The sequence below is a fragment of the Rhineura floridana genome, chromosome 7 (assembly GCF_030035675.1).
Source record: "Rhineura floridana isolate rRhiFlo1 chromosome 7, rRhiFlo1.hap2, whole genome shotgun sequence".
In the NCBI taxonomy this organism is placed as follows: Eukaryota; Metazoa; Chordata; class Lepidosauria; order Squamata; family Rhineuridae; genus Rhineura; species Rhineura floridana.
The window spans coordinates 10,777,946-10,799,250 of NC_084486.1; the positions used below are offsets into that span (position 1 = coordinate 10,777,946).

The window sequence follows — 21,305 nt, forward strand, 5'->3', positions numbered from 1 at the left end:
TGGTATGGATCCAAATAATCCGTTTCATCCAAGTGTGTCGACAACTGATTAGCCACCACTCGCTCAATGATCTTGCCCAGGAATGGTAGATTCGAAATTGGGCAAAAGTTATTCAAAACTTTGGGATCCAAGGAGGACTTCTTTAAGATGGGCTTTACAATTGCCTCCTTGAGTGCTAATGGCATTACACCCTCCTCCAAGGATGCATTGACCACCACCTTAATCCCCTCGCCCAGTTTCTCTTTGCAGCTCACAAGGAGCCACAATGGGCAAGGATCAGTTAGACAGGTGGTAGGCTTCACAGTCGAGAGCACCTTGTCCACATCCTCAGAAGGAAGAGGTCGAAACCGATCCCATTTGACCGGGTTGCAACTGGCCAACTCTGTTTCATTTACTGTATCCACGGCGTACGGAATCGAGCTCCGTAAGTGTTCGATTTTGTCGGCAAAGTGCTTTGCTAATTTGTCACAGGAGGCCTTAGACTGTTCCAAGGGTTCCTGAGCAACTGGACCGACCAGGCTTCAGACCACTTGGAACAACCTCCTGGGACAGCACTCTGCGAACGCAATAGAGGCAGCAAAGAACCTCTTCTTTTCTGCCTTTATTGCCACTTGGTAGGCAGTTACTGCTGCTCTAACCTGTGTCCGGACATCTTCGGAATGGGATTTCCGCCACCGGCATTCTAGTCGTCTCACCTCCTGTCTCAGATTACGCAACCGTGGAGTATACCATGGTGCTAACTGAGTTCTATTCAGGGGGAGAGGACATCTCGGCGCCACACGGTCCAGAGCCCGGGTGATCCCCTCATTCCACTCCATCACCAGGGTATCGACTGTGTGGCCTTCAACAGGTTCCAATTCCCCAAGCGCAGTCAGGAATCCTTCTGGATCCATTAGGCGTCTGGGGCGGACCATTCTAATAGGTCCTTTTCCCCTACAGAGGGTGTGTGGTATCGAGAAGTCTATATTTACCAGATAGTGGTCTGACCATGACACAGGTGTGGAAGAAGCCACCCCCAACTTCAGAACACTTCCCTCCCCTCCCAGGACAAATATAAGGTTGAGAGCATGACCGGCTACATGGGTGGACCCAATATTACTAAGGTGCAGTTCCCAGGAAGCCATGGTTTCCAGGAAATCCCGAGGGGCTCCTACAAGAGTGGCCTCAGCATGTACGTTGAAGTCCCCGAGAATTAACAGCTCTGGGGACAACGCACGTACAGCCGAGACCACCTCTAGCACCTAGGCCAGGGAGTCTGCTGTGCAGCGGGGTGGGCGGTACACAAGCAGGATCCCCAAACTGCCCTTCGGGCCCAACCTCCAGTACATGCAGTCAACAAACTTAGTCCTATGAAGAGGAGGTCTGGCAAAAACTAGAGACTCCCGATAGATGACTGCCACACCCCCTCCCCGCCTTCCCACCCTCGGTTGTTGTGCATAACGGAAACCCAGCGGACACATGGCCTCAAGAATGGGAGCTGAGGCCTCATCCAGCCAGGTCTCCGTAATATATGCCAGGTCTGCTTGCCCATCCAAGATTATATCATGGATATGTGATGTTTTTTGTACTACAGACCTGGCATTACACAACAACAATCGAAGGTCGGTAGGAATCCTGCATCCCCCAGTTGTCGTCTGGTTCTGAACAGACCCGGAACATGGGATGGGTATTACACATCTATCCTGTGTTCCCCTCATCTGGCATGGTCTGCCAACAGTACCATTCCAGCGTCTGCCGCCCACTCTTTCTATAGTTTAGCCTAGTCAGAATATTGGCAGATATGCTGATCAGCTGTTTGGCCAAAAAAAGACAGTGGAGGAGATTAAGGTCACTTCTTCCTATTCCCCTGCCTAAGTGGCTGATCAGAGCAATTGCCAGTTTTCTGAGTGAAGGCATGCACTGGTGAATTAGCAAAGGAACCATGTTGATTGTGCCGATTAGCGGTTTCTTATGTGCAGTTTTAGACTTTAGCCTATAGAATACGCAAAAAATGTGCTCTTGTTTTAGATCAAATCTTATTAAAACTTAAATTCTTTCACATTGCAAGTAAGCATTCGTTTAATGATCAATAGGTGTAATTATATTTCTGTGAGTTGGATTAGTTGCTTAGGACTCAACCTGTAACTCCTGTCTGAAAGCAAAGCTGTAGCAGTTGGTCTAATATTAAAACATATTTTAAAGTAATATATGTTAGAATTATACAGATATACAAATAAGACCTGACCCTCGCTTTAAAAATGGAACTTTTAGTAATATCTAAGAAGTTGCTTTCCAGAATGCCTAAGAGTAAATACAATGACCTATAATCCCACAGCCCTCTGTGGAAAAAACTGAATGTGTATGTCATTGTTTTAAAATTATTTTAGAGCTGCTATTACAAGGTTATTTGATATTCCAGTTGTTAAGTGATAGTTAAGTGCATTCCATAACAGAGTTTGATATTTATTGTTACAAATTAACACTGTCCCTTTATAGTTTATTTTACTTAATATATTCCATATACTTTGGATTTTGAGAGCAGTTCATCTTGCCTACAAGGCAGTGAGGCCACATTCAGTGGTCAAAGCTGCAGTTAGTAGAGGTAGAGCTCTCCATAGGTAGTCTATGAGGCCATGTGGGAGTAGCATGCACAGATACCCTCCAGGCAGCATACAGTGGTGCTCTCCAAATGAAGCCTGCCTCATTCCCCCATTCCCTGGAATTGACGGGCAGATAGCCAGGGAGCGCCATTTCAGTGGGTGGGGGTGATAGAAAGAATTCAGTACTAGAGGGGTAAGTTTCACAGCATAGTTCAAATAATCAATATGAAATTATAAAAAAGTGAAAGGCAATGAGAGCGATAAATTTGTGTGTGTGGTAGAAAATACTACCATGTCAGCTCTCAACTGCAGCCTGAAGTGGTACAGTCCATCCATAAGAATAATTAAAACCTTAAAATGAAAGAGAATGAGAGTTTGCTCACCGTGTCAATCATTTGAAAGTAGAGATGGAGGACAAATTCAATTCTCTTTGCATTTAAAGCCGGATCGATCAAATTTGCACTTTGAAACACAGCCATCCTTTGAAATTAACATTTGTCCGAATTTTGCAATGCAGTTTGCCAACCAATGTTTACAAAAATGCATATGTTAGGGGAAAGTGTGCATAAAAATGAATATATTTGTTAAAATAACATACAATGTATTATATTAGGAGAAACTGCTTGCAATGTGTACATTAGCAAAAACTGCATTCAAAAATATGTTTATTAGGAGAAATTCACACTAAAATGCTGTAGAAGTTTGAAGAGGGTTTTTTTTTTAAAAAAAATCACAGATTGCTGCAGAAATGTGGAGAATTGAATTTAAGACTGGAAAAAATGAGAAACTGACTGAACTGAAATATATTGATCCTTCCATTGCTACTTGAAGGTTATGTTTCGACAGATCCAATCAGAGTTCTGGGTCTTGTGTAGCATCGGGTTGATAAAATAATTTTATATCTAATTTACACCTTGCATTGTGGCACATATTTGAGTTTATTTTTTTAATGGAATATGCACACTAACATCAGTTGTATTTACTTTTTTTCCAGGCCACAACTGGTGATGCCTCCATTTCTCAGCAAATGGTCTATACACCATTGCCATCTGGATCAAGGGACCTCACCAACCACAAAGGTAAACAAAAGAAAACAAAGACCTACAAAGAAAATGCACACATGTACACACATGAAAAATGAAAACCTTACTGCCCCGAAGGACTATGAGGTGCTAAACTTTGTTGTAAGGCCATAACAGTTTATTACTACTCTATAGGCACTCTGGAGAGAATGTACCACTCTTTTGAGCTCTTCACAAGAACAAAGTACTTGGCAAAATTAGACTTCTTAACGTATTTCAGTAAGGCTTATAGGTATTCTACTGGGACAGTTTGGGACTTATTAAGTAACAGTTTGTTTCAATTTCAACAAAAATATAATTACATTAAATATTGCTAAACAGACAATCAAATGCTCCATTTATGTTTTTGAAACACTCTGTAAATGATGAAAATTCTAAAATATATTTATATTGCTATTTAGCTGCTGAAGTTATGGTTTACTATTATCTTAGTACACATTTACGTATCATTTGCTTCTCTTTTTGCTGTTAAAGGATGGAAACAATGAGTGTTATTTCTTTTCTTTTTTTAAAAAATGGTCATTGAAAACTAAAAATTGAATGTTTGCCGGGGAGAAAAAATCAGAAAACAAATGAACAATTACATCTCCCATAAAGCAAATATTTTGACTGGTCAGGTCAGAAGGTAGGGGACAGGCAAAATTTGCTCCGTACTGCACCAACCTGGAGCTCTTTGGGCAGGCTGTCAGGGTCCCTCCCGTGGTCACCGCCTTGTCACAGTCCCACCTCAGGGTCCTGGTCTCTTAACAGTTCTCTCACCAGCTACAAAGATCTCTCAAGATCTCACTGCTAGGCAGCACCACCAGATACTCCCTGTAAACAATATTGCCTTGAGACCTTGCCTTCGTCTCCTCGTGGCTTATTGCTACTTTGTGTCTGGGTGCACTTGCAGGCCTCAACCCCCCTGTATCTTTGTGCCTATAAAGATTACAGCTCTGGGTTGCTCTGGATACCTGATGATATTACACTATCTCTTCACTGCTGCCACCCTTGATACTGTTTCCCTAACCTTGGTATGCCCTGCCCACCCTTCTGGTCTGTGAAAGCCCAGCCAAGGATCAGGTGTCTTAAACCAAAATATTTATTTATATACACAGGTAATAACTAGATTTCTTAAAGGTTTAGTCAACAAACGTGTAGTTTCATAAGATGTGTTACTCTTTATGTTTCTTAGTCATGACTACCCGCCTAATCCAATCCACCCAACAACCCTCTCCAAAACCAACCAACCCTCCAAAACCCTCAGAACGAACCAACCCTCTCTCAACTGTCATCCTCTCATTTATACCTTCAGACACTCAAACGCTCAGCCAATCATCATACAACATTCTTCAACATTCCAACCCATGTACTCCCCCTCTCACTCAGTCTACTTACCACATATACTCTAATAAACCCGTGCTTACCATATTTACAGTATTATATATATACAGGGACATCACACAGGCAAACAGGAGAGCTGTGTGCCAGAAGAGTGAGGCCAGCAGAGTTGTTTTGCACTGCATGGAGGGAGACCTCTGCCCCCCCCAGCAAAGTGGATTGGGGTTTTGGATTGCAGCCTTAATTGTTTATCATCCACAGATCCTACTTTGTCTGCTTTCCCAGTGGTAGTCCTATACATTAAGTAACCAGACGCCCCAGACTAAGAAATGGAGTCATGTTTTATGGCAGGAATGTGGCCCCCTAGATGTTGTTAGACTACTGTGGACTGTGGCAACATGAGTTGGGTGCTGATGTATTTATAAGACTTGAATCAGACAGCATATATATGGAGTTTTCCCTAGCAACTGTCTCAAGAAACTCCATAGCAGCTGAACAAGTCAATAACTAGGGGTGGAACATCAGCAACTACAGAATACTACAAAGCCAGCCATGACTGGCTGTTTCACTGCACTTTAGCAATTAAGAGATGGTCAAACTTCCCCATATTTACCACTTAATAAGTTGATCATATGTATTGATCCATAGTTTATTTAAAGTGTGTGTGTGTGTCTGTCTTTAGAATATTCTGAAGTGCTTCTCATGCATGGTGTTGCAATCAACATTTTAAGGTGGACAACTCTTGTTATCCCAGTCTTGGAGGGCAAAATTGAGACAGTGTTTGCCTTAGGCCCTTCAGTGAGTTCATGTAAGATTCAGACCATGGGCTTCCTTATTTGTAGCTCAGTGTCTTAGTCACCACGCTATATGTAGCTCTTTATTTTGAGTGGGAACATATCCTTAATATGTTGAAACCCAGCTACCCTAAGCGCATCAGGGAGAGTGGGCAGAAGAGGATGAGACTTCTGAGAGCTTTGAGGGAGGGGGGAGTGTTAGCAGCCCTCCAGTCTCCCTGGACAATCCCCTGAGTGATCTAATAGATCCCGTTCCACCTCTCTCATGCACCAACTCCAACCCCCTGGACTCCCCGCCTGGACCTTCAAACCTTTCCTTGCCAACTTGCTCCCCGCCTCCTGAAGTTGAGTCAGCACCTAGCAAGCCTGTACTGTCTGATGAGCAGATGGAGGCTTGCCCCCCTCGCCCCGCATGAGATGACATGAGAAGCAGGACATTCAGAGGGTGGAACCATGCAGGAGTTGGAGATTATGAACAAAGACCTTCCCTACTTAAGGCAGTGCCCCCCTGGTTGAGGTGCTGAGTCAACTTACTCCACGCGCTGCAGAGAATGCTTAGTTAGCGTAGTCAGCCTCAGTAGTGAGCCAGCCTAGTTAGGTCTATGAAACTCACTGCTTTTGATGTAACCGTGACTCTAATAAAGCAAGAATTATTGCCAGCCTCACCTCTGTCTCGTGTGTCGGGCCCTGGGCAGGACAGTTTGACTCAGCCACCATCCCTCTTCACCGATGCTCCCATGACTGACAGCATGGAGGCAAATGGCAGTGCAGAAGGGGGACTCCCAGTAACTGTTGAGACCTTGTATGCCGAGCTTCAGAACCTCCAAGTCATAACCCAGAACCTGCAACTCGAGAACCAGAACCTACGAGCTCTGATCGCCTAGAGAGGCGTGAAACCGCCAGCTGTGGCACTGGTCACAGTCAAGTCCCCCGTGGGGCTACCTTCCCATTATGGTGGCCAGAGTGACCAGTTCACCATGTTCCTTGCCCAGTGTGAATTATACATTCGAGTATGCCAAGCCGAGTTTCCAACCAATGACACGAAGGTGGCGTACATCATCAGTCTCTCAGAAGGGGAAGAGGCCAAATGGGCCACCCCGTACCTGATCAGAAATGACCCTATTTTGGGCCAGTACACCGCTTTCATTACAGTCATGTCTGACACCTTCCGTGATCCTCAACGGAAGGAGATGGTCACCTGCCAGTTGGGAACTTTGAAACAAGGAAGAGGATCCGTGGGAGTCTACACCAACTCATTCCATGTTTTAACCCAAGAGACTGACTACAGCGACCCGGCTTTGATGTACTTTTACTGGAATGGACTTAGTTCAGAGGTGCTGGACGAACTGGCATGCACCTCTCTGCCGGGCACCTTGAGAGAGTTGATCCAGTTGTGTTTGCAAATAGACAGTCAGCTTGAAGGCCGTCAGTTGGAGCATAGAGCAGAAACATTCTGTTCCCAGGCACCGTTACCTCTCCCCCTGGTTCGCTACCAGACTAGTGTGGGAACCTTGACCTCATCAGGGGAGGAGCCTATGCAAATCGGTCAATCCAGACTACACTTGTTGGAGGAGGAAAAGGAGAAGCGCAGGAGGGAGGGGCTATGCCTATACTGCAGAAAAGGGCACACCTGGCCCGAGGGTGCCCTGCCAGGCAGGAAAAGTCCCGGTGCAGGAAAACTCCAAATTCCAGCTCTCATAGAGGCCAAAGAGTTGGGAGGCAATGTGACGACCTGGCCTCCTCAGCAACCCCTCCCGTCACAGGGCGCTCTGCTTCTGCCGGTCTGACTGACTCTGTCCTCGGGGCAGAACTTTCAAGCCAAAGCCATGATTGACAGTGGTGCTTTGTCAAGTTTCATGGACAGTGACTTTGCTCAGGAGCATGGTGTCCTGATCTGAGAACTGGAACAACCCTTGTCTGTTGAGACCACAGATGAATGGCCCTTAAAGTCGGGGACTGTGACCAGGGCAATGAAGAAGTTAGGAATGGAGATTCCTGGGCATCGGGAGGAGCTGTCATTCTATGTGGCATCCTTGCCCCATTTCCCTGCGGTATTGGGAATGCCTTGGCTGGTCCAACACAATCCGACTATTTTCTGGGATGAGGCGGTGGTGGTGTTCACTTTGAAGTATTGTCATCAACACTGCCAGCCGCCAAAGGAGGTCGGTCCGAAGGTGGTGGCTGGGGTGCTTCCTCAGGAGGAAGCTCTTTTACCTGTTAAGTATGAGGAGTATCAGGACGTGTTTGAGAAAAAGGAAGTGGATCAACTGCCCCCTCATTGCCCTTATGACTGCACCGTCAACTTGATTCCAGGGGTGCACATTCCCTCTGGAAGGATCTACTCCCTGTCAGAACCAGAGTTGTCAGCACTGCGGGAATTTCTGGACATGAACCTGAAGAGGGGTTTCATTCATTCCTCCTAGTCCCCGGCCAGGGCACCTTTGCTGTTTGTTAAGAAAAGAGTGGGGAGCTACGTCATTGTAACGACTACCAAGCGCTGAATCAAATCACCATCCCCAACAGCTACCCCTTGCTGCTCATCAAGGAGATGTTGGAGCGACTGCGGTCAGCCAAGATCTATACCAAGCTAGACTTGAGGGGGGGCTTACAACCTGGTGTGGATGAAGGAGGGAGATGAGTGGAAAACCGCATTCAAGATGTGCTATGGTCAGTTTGAGTATCTAGTTATGCCCTTTCGATTGTCCAATGCTCCAGGGGTCTTCCAAAATTTCATGAATGATATCTTCAAGGACTATGTGGATTGTTTCATGATTGTGTATTTAGATGATATCCTGATTTATTCAGACTCCCCAGAGGAGCATGAAGAACATGCACGAGCTGTGTTGCAGTGTCTGCGGGAGCACCATCTCTATGCCAAGTTGGAGAAGTGTGGTTTTGACCTGACCATACTGGACTTTTGGGGGTATCACATTTCACCAGCAGGTGTGGAGATGGACTCGGGCAAAGTCCAGTGTGTCCTCACATGGCAGCCCCCCAAAATGAAGAAGGATCTACAGCGTTTCCTGGGGTTCGCCAATTACTACCATTGGTTCATCGCCTATTACTCCGACCAGACAGCGCCTCTCACGGACTGTTTGAAGGACCCGGGCCCATTTCACTGGACTGAAGCCGTGCAACAAGCCTTTGACGAATTGAAGCAATGGTTTGCCTTGGAACCCACCTTGCAACATGCCAATCCCACACTCCCCTTTGTAGCTGAGACGGATGTGTCAGAAGTGGCCATTGGAGTGGTGCTTTTACAACCAGCGCAGAGAGGGGGAGTTCTGAGACTCTGTGCCTACTTTTTGCGGAAGTGGACCAGTTCAGAACAAAATTACACCATGTGGGGAAAAAATACTGGCCATCCGGGATGCTTTCAAAACTTGGCGACATCATCTGGAAGGAGCACAGCATGAGATTGAGGTGCACACTGATCATCGGAATTTGGAAAGCCTCCACACTGCCCACAAGCTCAACCAAAGACAGGTGCGCTGGGCCCAGTTCTTTGCCCACTTTCACTTTAACATCCACTACATTCCCCAAGCACAGAACAAGAAGGCAGATGCATTGTCCTGCAAGCCAGAGTTTCTGGAAAATCCAACCCCGAGGTTGCCGCAGTTCATTATATGGGACAGACTGGGAATTTTGTTGGTGTACCGCCCGCCCTGCTGCCCAACAAATTCCCTAACTGAGCTGACAGAGGTAGTCTCGGATGTATTGTTGCAGTCCCCTAGACTTTTGGTACTGGGGGACTTCAACATCCATGCCGAGACTGCTTTATCTGGGGCGGCTCAGGACTTCATGGCCTCCATGACAACCATGGGGCTGTCTCAGGTTGTTACTGGCCCAACGCATGTGTCGGGACATACTCTTGATTTGATCTTCGCCACTGGGCATGGAGATGGTGATCTGGTGGTTGGGGATTTGTCATCTACCCCATTGTCATGGACAGATCACCGCTTGCTGAAGTTTAGGCTCACAGCGACCCTTTCCCTCTGCAAAGGTGGGGGACCTATTAAATTGGTCCGCCCCCGGAGACTAATGGATCCTGAGGGTTTCCAAAGGGCTCTGGGGGATTTTCCAACTGAGAAGACTGGTGCTCCTGTTGAAGCCCTGGTTGGATTGTGGAATACGGAGATGACCCGGGCGGTTGACACGATCACTCCCATGCGCCCCCTCCTATGTAGAGCTCATACAGCTCCATGGTATACCTCGGAGCTGAGAGTGATGAAACAAGAGAGGAGGAGGCTTGAGTGCAGATGGAGGCGAACTCCTGATGAATGCAATTATGCTTTGGTAAGTGCCTCTTCTAAGTGGTATATAGTAGCGGTGAGGGCAGCAAAAAAGAGATATTTTGCTGCCACAATTAAGGCATCTCCCGCCCGGCGGAGCTCTTTAAAATTGTACAAGGGCTTTTACATTCTGGCCCTCGGGATATTATGGATTCATCTATAGCCCGCTGTGATGAGTTCGCGAGGCACTTCCAGGATAAGATCGCATGCATTCGCCGGGACTTAGACTCCAATGTTATGACAGTGAGATCCAACGAAGCATCCAGAACATGGTCCTGTCCTTATTTATTGGATGAGTTTCAGTCTGTACAGTTTGAGGATGTTGACAAGATCCTTGGACTGGTGCGGGCGACCACATCTGTTCTGGACCCTTGCCCCTCTTGGCTGGTGAAAGCTGGTAGGACCGGAACCGCCGGCTGGGCCAAGGAGATAATAAACGCCTCTTTGAGAGAGGGAGTGGTCCCTGACCGCCTAAAAGAGGCGGTAGTGAGACCGCTCCTGAAGAAACCCTCTTTGGACCCAGATAACCTGAACAACTATGGACCTGTGGCGAATGTTCCGTTCTTGGGCAAGGTACTGGAACGGGTGGTTGCCGGCCAGCTCCAGGGGCTCTTGGATGACACTGATTATCTTGATCCATTTCAATCCGGTTTTAGGCCCGGTTTTGGCACTGAAACAGCCTTGGTCGCCCTGTACGATGACCTTTGTCGGGAGAGGGACAGGGAGAGTGTGACTCTGTTGATTCTCCTTGATCTCTCAGCTGCTTTTGATACCATCGACCATTGTATCCTTCTGGGAAGACTCACGGAGTTGGGAGTTGGGGGTACTGCTTGGCAGTGGCTCCGCTCCTACTTGGTGGGTTGTCACCAGAAGGTAGTGCTTGGGAAACATTGCTCAATACCCTGGACTCTCCATTGTGGAGTCCCACAGGGATCGGTACTGTCCCCATGCTTTTCAACATCTACATGAAGCCGCTGGGTGCGGTCATCAGGAGTTTTGGGGTGCGTTGTCATCAGTACGCTGATGACACGCAGCTCTATTTCTCCTTTTCATCCTCTTCAGGTGAGGCTGTTAACGTGCTAAACCGTTGCCTGGCCGTGATAATGGACTGGATGGGAGCTAACAGACTGAAGCTCAATCCAGACAAGACCGAGACGCTGTTGGTGAGTGCCTTCTCTGCTCAGATGGTGGATGTTCATCCTGTTCTTGATGGGGTTACACTCCCCTTGAAAGAACAGGTTCGTAGCTTGGGAGTTCTTTTTGATCCTTCCTTGTCTCTTGTGGCCCAGGTGGCCTCGGTGGCACGGAATGCTTTTTACAATCTTCGATTGGTAGCCCAGCTACGTCCCTATCTGGACAGTGACGACCTCGCTTCAGTTGTTCATGCTCTGGTAACTTCTAGATTGGACTACTGCAACGCGCTCTACGTCGGGCTGCCCTTGAAGACTGTTCGGAAACTACAGCTAGTCCAGAATGCAGCGGCCAGATTGTTGACGCGGACCAGAAGGTCTGCTCATATAACACCTGTTCTGGCCCGTCTGCACTGGCTTCCTATTTGTTTCTGGGCTAGAGTCAAAGTGCTGGTTTTGACCTATAAAGCCCTACACGGCATGGGACCGCAATACCTGGTGGAACGCCTCTCCCAATATGAACCTACCCGTACACTGCACTCAACATCTAAGGCCCTCCTCCGAGTACCATCCCATCGAGAAGCTCGGAGGGTGATGACTAGAACCAGGGCCTTTTCTGTGGTGGCCCCCGAACTGTGGAACAGTCTTTCCAATGAGGTGCGCCTGGCGCCGACGCTACTATCGTTTTGGCGCCAGGTGAAAACCTTTTTATACTCCCAGGCATTTTAAAGTGTATTTTAACAGCATTTCTGTATTTTAGACGCTGTTTGGTTCTTTTATTGTTTGTTTGTTTTGTTTGTATTTATTGTATTTATATATTATGCTTGTTTTTATCTTTTTGTACACTGCCCAGAGAGCCTTTGGGCTTAGGGCAGTATATAAATTAAACTAAATAAATAAATATATCCCCAGAGAAGATGGTGACCGGAGTGTGCCAGGGCTCCTGGGTGTCCAATCTGTGGGCGGCACAAGAGCAGGATCCATTTCTCAAAGAGATGCTTTCCAAATTAGCGACGCAGCCTCTCGAGGATCAAGAAGACTTTACGCTGAAGGGGGGTATTGTATCACAGGGACGTCATTTATGTGCCCGCTTGGAGAGACGAGAGCCAAGGTGCTGTGTCAGTGCTTATTGCTATAGGGCGGTCTAAAAATGTAATAAAATAAATAAATAAAATAAAAAAATGATTCCTCCACCGCTGGGCATTTCGGAGTCTTTAAGACTTTACAAGCAGTAACCAGGGAGTTTCGGTGGCCTTGGATGAAACGGGAAGTGGAGCATTATGTTCAGTCCTGCCCCACTTGTGCCCGGGCCAAACATGCCACAGGGTGGCTGGCGGGGCTTCTAGAGCCACTCCCCACCCCTCAAGGCCCCTGGCAGATGGTCACCATGGACTTTGTCACTGATAATCCTGCTTCGCAAGGAAAAACGACCGTATTAGTGGTGGTGGATGCTTTCACAAAGATGGCCCACTTCATTCCATGCACAGGACTCTCAAATGAGCAAGAGACGGCCTGCTTGTACATGCAGCGTGTATAATGGTTGCACGGTCCGCTGGACAGTTTGGTCTCAGACCGAGGGACACAGTTTACGGCTCTGTTCTGGCATGCAATGTGGCAACTTTTACAGAGTGAACTGCAACTGTCATTGTCTCATCACCTGCAGATGAACAGGCTAACAGAAAGAGTGAATGCCACGTTAGAACAATACCTGCACTATCAACTACCAGCAAGATAATTGGGTCTCCTTTTTGCCTCTGGCGGAGTTTGCCTATAACAATGCTGTGCACACGACCACACAACAAACCCCGTTCTTTGCTAATCTAGGATACCACCCTCAGATGTTTGCCACCACATGAGTCAATCCGGCCGTCCTGGCAGCAGAGGACTTTGTGCAAGAACTTCAGGCTATGCAGCAGCTTTTGAAGGAGCAACTAGAGCAGGCAAAGGAGGACTACAAGAGGGTTACGGATCAACATCGTCAGGAGGGGGCTCTGATCCAAGTGGGGGACAGAGCGTGGCTGTCCACGCGTTACTTGCCAACACAAGGACATTGTCATAAGTTAGAGGGTCGCAGAGTGGGACCCTCTGAAGTGGAGGCATAAATCAGTCCAGTGGCCTTCTGTATAAAACTGCCTTCTACCTTCAAGATACACCCTGTGTTTCATTGCTCCTTGGTGATGCCAGAACACCCCCCAGATCCTCAGAGTGCCAGAGGAGCCGTTACCTCCTCTCATCATGGATGGCCAGGAGGAATACGAAGTGGAACGGAGTTTGGACTCACAGAAGTGCCAGGGAAAACTCCTGTATTTAATTCCCTGGAAGGGCTATGATCCATCAAAACTCTCTTGGGAAGCAGTAGATGACGTTCATGTGCCAGATTTGGTGAGGGAATTCCATGATTCCTACCCAGACAAGCCCAAACCCAGGTCGTGGAGGGGAATGGTGCATGGAGGGGGGGATGATGTTGAGACCCAGCTACCCCAAGCGCATCAGGGAGTGGGCAGAGAAGGATGAGACTTCTGAGAGCTTTCCAGGAGGGGAGAGCGTTAGCAGCCCTCCAGTCTCCCTGGACAATCCCCTGAGTGATCTAGATCCCATTCCACCTGAAGGCGCCTTGCCACCTGCAAGTGCTCCACCAGAGCCTTTGGAGAGCAGTCTCGCATGGGCGCCAACTCCAATCCCCCTGGACTCCCTGCCTGGACCTTCAAACATATTCCCACCAACTTGCTCCCCACCTCCTGAAGTCGAGCTGGCACCTAGCAAGCCTGTACTGTCCGAAGAGCAGATAGAGGCTTGCCCCCTTTCACCCCACGAGATGACATGATAAGTGGGACAGTCAGAGGGTGGAACCACGCAGGAGTCAGAGATTATGAGCAAAGACCTTCCCAACTTAAGGCAGTGCCCCCCTGGTTGAGGTGCTGAGTCAACTTACTCCACATGCCACAGATAATGTTTAGTCAGCCTCAGTAGTGAGCCAGCCTAATTAGGTCTATGAAACGCACTGCTTTTGATGTAACCGTGACTCTAATAAAGCAAGAATTATTGCCAGTCTCGCCTCCATCTCCTGTGTTGGGCCCTGGGCGGGACATAATATAATACTATGAATTTCAGACTGCTTTTTTATCAATTACTGAAAACTGAGCACACATAATTTACACCATTTGAGTGAGCAAGCATGTAAACATTTTGAAGGGCTCTAAAGGCCTTTTGAGGAAAATATTAATAGATAGGACACTACTTAAATAGGAATTAGTTTAGCTTCAGGAAAGATAGAGGTAGTAAAAAAATCGTAACACCCAGTGGGCATTAATATAGTATTAGGACCTGGCTGTAAAATTGCAGTTAATACAAAAACAAACTTTCCGGTGGGATCTTGTGGGATCTGACTCTGACAAGCCTGAAGTGCATAGTACCAAAAATTTTAGATGTCAGACTCATGACTTCATAAATGCTGACTATTTTCCCTGTTACCCGTTTTCTTCTAAAATTAAGATTTGGTGGGGAGGAATTCATAAGAAGGGATATCTGCTTCCAATGAGTGTAGTAAGGATGTTATTTGGATTTTTGAATCGCTTGGTTGAAAATAGTGATTTGGAATTGGCCTTAAATGTGTGACCTGCAACAGGAATAAAATTGGCAGCTAAATGGAAAAGTTCCTGAGTAACCAAGATTGTTGGCCAATCACTGAAATGGTAAAGCTAACCTGTTTAGTTATTGTCAAGAGAAAATACCATTCATGACTTAAGTGAAATGGGAATTGTTTATTAATTATTGGAATCAATTTGTCAGTTTTCAGCTATCTTCAGAGTTCTTTGCTATTATGTAATGTTTACTGTATTTTACTGTAAAGTTTGTTGTATGGATTATACAGTGTTGAAAAAGAACATAAAATCATTGAAAAGGAATATGAAGGCGCAAAATGCTGCAATGTTTCTCTTGCAGCTTAATAGTTATTGTAATTACTTTTAGGGTTCCCGTGTGTCCCAACACTATTTCTATAATGAGCCAGGGACACGCTTCTAACTAATACCCTGTTGCCCAAATGACCAGGGGATGAAAAAAAGGGGTCATCTTTGGGTGCTTTGCAACATTACGTTATAAGATTTTAGGGAGTCTGATGGTGTGTAATTTTTAAGTGGCTTATAGCTTACGATGATTCATTTTGCTATTTTAATAAAAAATAAACTAAATGAATTGTTTTTTCCTGCATTTCAAGCTAAAATGTACTGGGGGACAATCCAGCCAAAGTTTCAAGTCCCTGTGATTTCAGTGTGAGGGAGTTAAGCAAGTTTGAAATGCAGTTAAAAGAATTTAAGGTGAATAAGAGGAGGAGAGTTTTTCCAAGGGTCAGGTAAAACTGGCTCACTTTGACAGTTAACATGTATATATCCTCAAGGAAATAATAATTAAGGGATGTTTTCCAGAAATCCAGGTGTGGTGAATTCAGTTTGGAACATCCTGCTAGAAGATCATACGAGAGCTATCAACTTTTTCTTTAGAATACAAGGAAGTTCTCTGAGCTCACAAACCCTAATTGGAGTCAAGAGTGTACCAAGAAAAGAATGAAACACATAAACATGCCATTTTGGAATCTCACTCCTAAGTTTTTTTTGTATTCCCTGAATGGTCTGAGTCTCACATAAAAGATTGAATCTGCTATTGCATATGTAAATATTGGCAGCTTTTTGGGAATTTTTTGCAGCCTGAAGCTAAGGGAGAGAATGACCACTGCTTTTGTTCATCTCCAGAGGGGCTTGTTTACAAGACTCTGAATCTCTTGTGAGCAACTTAAGGCAGCTGTAAATTAAGTCTGCTTGGGGCTCAAAAGGAGGATAAACAGAACCAACTCATCTGTGTTTGGCCACATTTTCACAATTTCCAGTTCATTTTCCCCCTCATTTAGAACAAAGAAAAAAAATTAAGGAAGCTATGTGTTTCCCACTCAGTTCAGTTTGCAATCTTTGACCTAGATCCAAAGAACCAACAACTAGACTGGGGAGAATGAACAATAAAAAGGCAAATGAGATTCAGGGTATGTAAGTGATGCACACTGGAACATACAATCCTAACTTCCAATACACATGAAAAGGGTCAGGGGATGCTCAAAATGTGTTTGCTCTGCATTTTGCAGCACATTGGGTTGACCCATGCCTCCTGCATCATTGTGTGGAACAGAACATGGATATACAGTTCAGTCCACATATATCTGGACTTTTCTGTCCACATGTTTTGATTACTTAAATTAATCATATTACGGCAATCCAAGCGCTACAGAAGTTTAAAAGCCACCCCCTCAAAAACATGCAACAGATGCTCCAAGCTTTCCAAAGGTAGCCACAAATGCCCCTAGGACTGATTATATGCCATCTTTACAGGGACTTGTTTTGGGAGGAAAAAAGTTGGTTGAGAGAGCATCCATCTTGTTTCCATGAAACGTTTATTGGCAAAGTTGTTTGGGGTGGGAGGTCTCCATACTGCTAAAATGTGGGCTGTATATCTGGAGGGACTGGGCTTAGAGGACGTGCTTCAGGTCAGGTATGATGTACATTTTCCACATTGCAAAACTTAGTTCCAAAGAAAAAAAAGAGTGAAGGTTTTGCTTCCCAAAGGGTAATATTTTGCTTACGTTTTCACTGGCAATCTTTACTGTGGTAGCTGTTGTTGATACAGTTGTTAGATTCCTACCCTAGTTTACAGCCGGTGGCGTCATCTATTTAAGCTTGAAATTGATTGCTGGGAATGTCACAGAGTAATTTACATAGCAACTTATCATAATTAGTCAGAGTTTGTAGTTTCCTTAATGTGAGCTGCACTTTATGCGTAGCAATTGGTTTTTCTGTATATCTGTGTGAAGCTTCTTAATGTGTGCCACCCCCCCCCCCAAAAAAAGATCTGTGGGTAGTGTTTTATCATTTAGTTAACCTGAGGAATCATAAAATATGTTTAATCATGGATTATAAATAGGAAGTACTTGCTTTACCACATTTAATATGGTGCAATGAGATGAATAAGGGGGAACTGTAAGTGGTTAAAATATATTGGAGTTCCATTTCAGGGAGAGGTAGTTATGAATATCAAGGATTCTGGTTTTGTTGGTTCCATAGTGTATTTACAACACTTTGTAGAACTTCCCCTCCCCATGAAGTTGTAGACCATTTTTTAGCTTGCACTAAAGTAATACCTTGCAAAATGGCAACCAAACTGACACGAAGCCATAAAGGATGCTTCCACACTGAGCATTTACTGTGGAATAGAAAGTAGAAAGTGAATTCTTTGTTCAATCACAATGAACATGGACAACTGCACAATGTCATGATCAAAACATGCCCCTCTCATGATTTCCTGATCATCATCATCATCTTTATTTTCTTCTTTTTTAAGAGCTCGGAAAATCTGCCTTTTATTTTAAGTCAGTAGAAAGCTGCATAATTTCCCTAGCTGTAAATGATATGCTGCACCGTTACTCTGGTCTGTATAAATTGTTCTAGCCATTTCCTTTGGGCTGGTTCTCCTCTCTTGTAATCAATTATTATCACTTTAACCCTTCCCTTTCCTAATAGCATTGTCTTTATATTTATTTTTCCCTCCTTCATTGCCCAAATTGTAATGGGGGAGCCAATAAATGGGGGAGCAGAAATAAATTGTTCACAAAAGCAACCTAAGTTCTGCACAGAGAAAAGCAATATTTGGCAATCTCTATCTTGTCCTGCTGTGTGGTGATGGTGAAGTGAGGCTCATGCCTCAAAGCAAGGCAGGGCTCTAGCTGCACCATACAAACAAACGCACAGAACTCTGCTTTTGCTTCAGAAACAAGCTCACTCAGACTGAGTCCTATTTAGTGTCAGCAGCTGCAGCCCAATTGTTAGCTCTGCCTGCACTGGAAGGTGCTTCCTCAGGTAAAGGGGCCTAGCCCACTCCAGTAGTCACAATGAGCAGTGGTCCCATTTGGGCTTCTACAAATTTGACCACTCTAAACATAACAAAATATACCTGGAGATAAATTGAATGAATGAATGAATGAATAAATGAATGTATTACGGTCTGTGACCAATACAAAACATCAATTAAAACTGTTTAAAATCATGCCAGAGTTAGCAAAGCCAAGACTAAATAGACGTTTGAGCAAACAACATGCTGCGAATGGTAGTAGCCATAATACAGAACCTTGCAACAGTATATGTGATTTGAGGATAATGGTCCGATAGTAGATAACTGGTGTAAAAAGTGGAATCCCGGCCTGGAATCGATTGGATAATAGGAGTTATATTGGTAGTGCGAATGTCATGACAATAAGAGCAAGATAAAGGCACATGAGATATTGTCTCAACTGCTCCCACGGACACAACCGCTCTGCGTGTGGAATTCCGCGATATCTGCCATCGAGGAGAGCTGACGGGAGTACATCAAATCTCACCATTGTAAATACTTTTCTATATCTGGCGTTGGGAAGCTTACTGAGGTATTGTGCAGGTGCAAAACCCCTGGGAAAGATGGTAACAGCAGGCTTGTGTATGGTCAGTGATAAGTGGGTTTGAAGTTCTATATCCATTATACATTGAGAAATAGCTGACTATGCTTTGGAGAACCCTAGCGAGGAGATGGTGGGGAGCGAAAAGCCAAGGGTTGCAAATTTCCTAATCAATAGCTTATGCCAGGTAGATTGATATGTGTTGAGAAGAACTAGAGGGGCCAGACCCACAGGGTGAAACTGCAACTTTAACCAGAACTTTGCTTTGAGCTTCCAAATGCGGGGTTCGATAGTGGGCAGGCCAGCTTCCAGTCTTAGAGTGTAATTAGAGACACATGAGGGTATCCCAAAAATGGACCTCAAGAATTTAGTTTGTATAGATTCAAAAGAGACCGATTTGGAGAAAACCAACGCCTGAGAGCCATAAAGCATTTGTGAAATGACCTTAGCTACGAAGACTTGAATGGCGGAGGGGATATATTGTCCTCCTTTAGTATAGAAGAATGACAAAAGAGCCTTCGAATTCCTTCTAGTGGTGGTAATGGCATTCTTTGCATGAAGATGCCATGCTCCCGAAGCATGAAAGGTCACTCCCAGGTATCGGTATGAAGAAACCTGCTCAATTGGGAGGTCATTGAGATGCCAGACGTGTCTCACCTTTTTTTTGGTAAACACAAGCACTTTTGTCTTGTCAAGGTTAATAATTAGCCGGTCCTTGGCACAGTGATCCGCCAACGCTCGAAGTAGTCGGCGCAGACCGATGCTTGTCAGCGATAACAACACTGCATCGTCTGCATAAAGTAATATGGATAACGGTTTATTGGCGAGAGTCAGAGGGTGTGATGGAATCTGCGCCAGAGAAGTAACCAGTGAGTTTACATAAAAATTGAATAAAGTAGGGGCTAAGACACAGCCCTGCTTAACACCCTCCTCGATAGGGATTGGCTTGGTCAAATGACCTATATTATTACATCTGATACGAAATTTGGTATTCTCATAAAGAGAGCGTATCAGAGTTAAAAGGCGCCTATCAATATTAGATGACTCAAACTTTCCCCAGAGATTAGCTCTGGGTATAAGATCAAAAGCACTTTTAAAATCAATAAAAGCCGTATATAGGGATCCCCTCTTTTTGGTTATTTCTCTACGAGATGTTGCAGGACTAATATGTGATCCATAGTGGAGCGTTCCCCTCTGAACCCGGCTTGTTCATCGGTCAGAATGTTGTCCTGGGCCAGCCAGCTTTGTAATTTATCAAGCAGATGAGAAGCATATAATTTGCTGACTATATTCAGCGAACTGATTGGCCTGTAATTGGCTGGGTCAGATCTGAGGCCTCTTTTGTAGATTGGTATTACAATGGCTAGACCCCAGTCTTCAGGAATTTTGGCCATACGATCAATAATTGTGAAAAGTGCTGCTAGGATAGGAGCCCACCACTCGATGTTTTGCTTGAATATTTCTGGAGGGATATTATCAGGTCCGGGAGCCTTACCCACCTTCAATCTTGTAATCAGAGAAACAACTTCTTTGGGAGATACTGGGGGGCAGTCGGGGAGATCATTCAGGCAGTTCAAGGGATGAGAAGCACACTCCTGCCCCCTTGAATGGACGTTATAGAAGTATGATTCCCATGTTTGCACAGAAATGTGGTATTCAGGGCTAGGAGAAGGTTTAGGCCAACCCCTGGCTACAAGGCGCCAAAAGGTAGCCACATCTTTAGTTTTTGAGGCCTGTATTAAAGTTTTCCATAATTGTGTCTGTGCAAGTCTCTTTTTCCTCTTAATCAGTGATTTGTAATTCTTCTTCAGAGCCAGATATTCTGAGGGTAATGCTGGAAGGTCTAGGACTCTGTACATTCTATATTTCTCCACTAAAAGTTTTTTCATAGCTTGACACTCTAGGTCGAACCAAGGTTTAGAATGGAACAATGAAGAACGAGGCTTTATTGGGTGATTTGAAATTAAGTGCTTTTGGAGTTCCATAGACAATTCTTGATAGGACGCTAGTATATTTGTTCCAGGGGCCGCTGTTATAATGTTCTTGTGTAAACTAATAATTTTGTCTGAGTATAAGATTCCCTTGATGTTTAACTCAGTTTAGGGCGACCATTTAACGCGGGCAGATTTCATTAGTAGGTCTGCACCCACAACCGAGGACCAATCAGCATATTGTGGAGAGAAATGATACAATTAATGGGAGATGGTCACTGTCCATGCGATTCCTGACCATACAACTGGCAACTGATTTTAAAAATTCGGTTGATACTATCACAAAATTGATTACAGAGGCACCCGATCCGGAGAAAAAGGTGTACTCACCGCTCCAATCGCCATCTACAGAGCCGTTCAATACAGTCAGGTTGAATTTGTGAAGCATTTGAAGAAGACAGTATCCTGCATAATTACATCCTGGATCTTTGGACTGTCTTTTCGGCAAATTTAACGCCTCATCTATCAGTGGGGGGATTTCATGATAGTGGGCGTATAACGCTCTGTCATTCATGCCAAGCCTGGCATTGAAGTCTCCGGCTATCACTAGTGCTGCTTCTGGAAATGATGTTATCAGTTTATTGATGAAGAGCTCGAGTTTCTGGCTATTAGTTTTTACCATGTTTTTTTGCCATTGAGGAGGTAAGTA

General features: G+C 45.2%; 1 protein-coding gene across 1 annotated transcript in view; it reads left to right on the forward strand.

The window, feature by feature from the left end:
* LRMDA (leucine rich melanocyte differentiation associated) overlaps nt 1–21,305 on the forward strand; it is a 1,400,324-nt gene that overhangs the window by 1,175,219 nt on the left and 203,800 nt on the right. Inside the window, exon 6 of the mRNA XM_061634875.1 lies at nt 3,574–3,658. Within this exon, the coding sequence (XP_061490859.1) occupies nt 3,574–3,658 (85 nt within the window). The remainder of the gene's footprint in view (nt 1–3,573; nt 3,659–21,305) is intronic.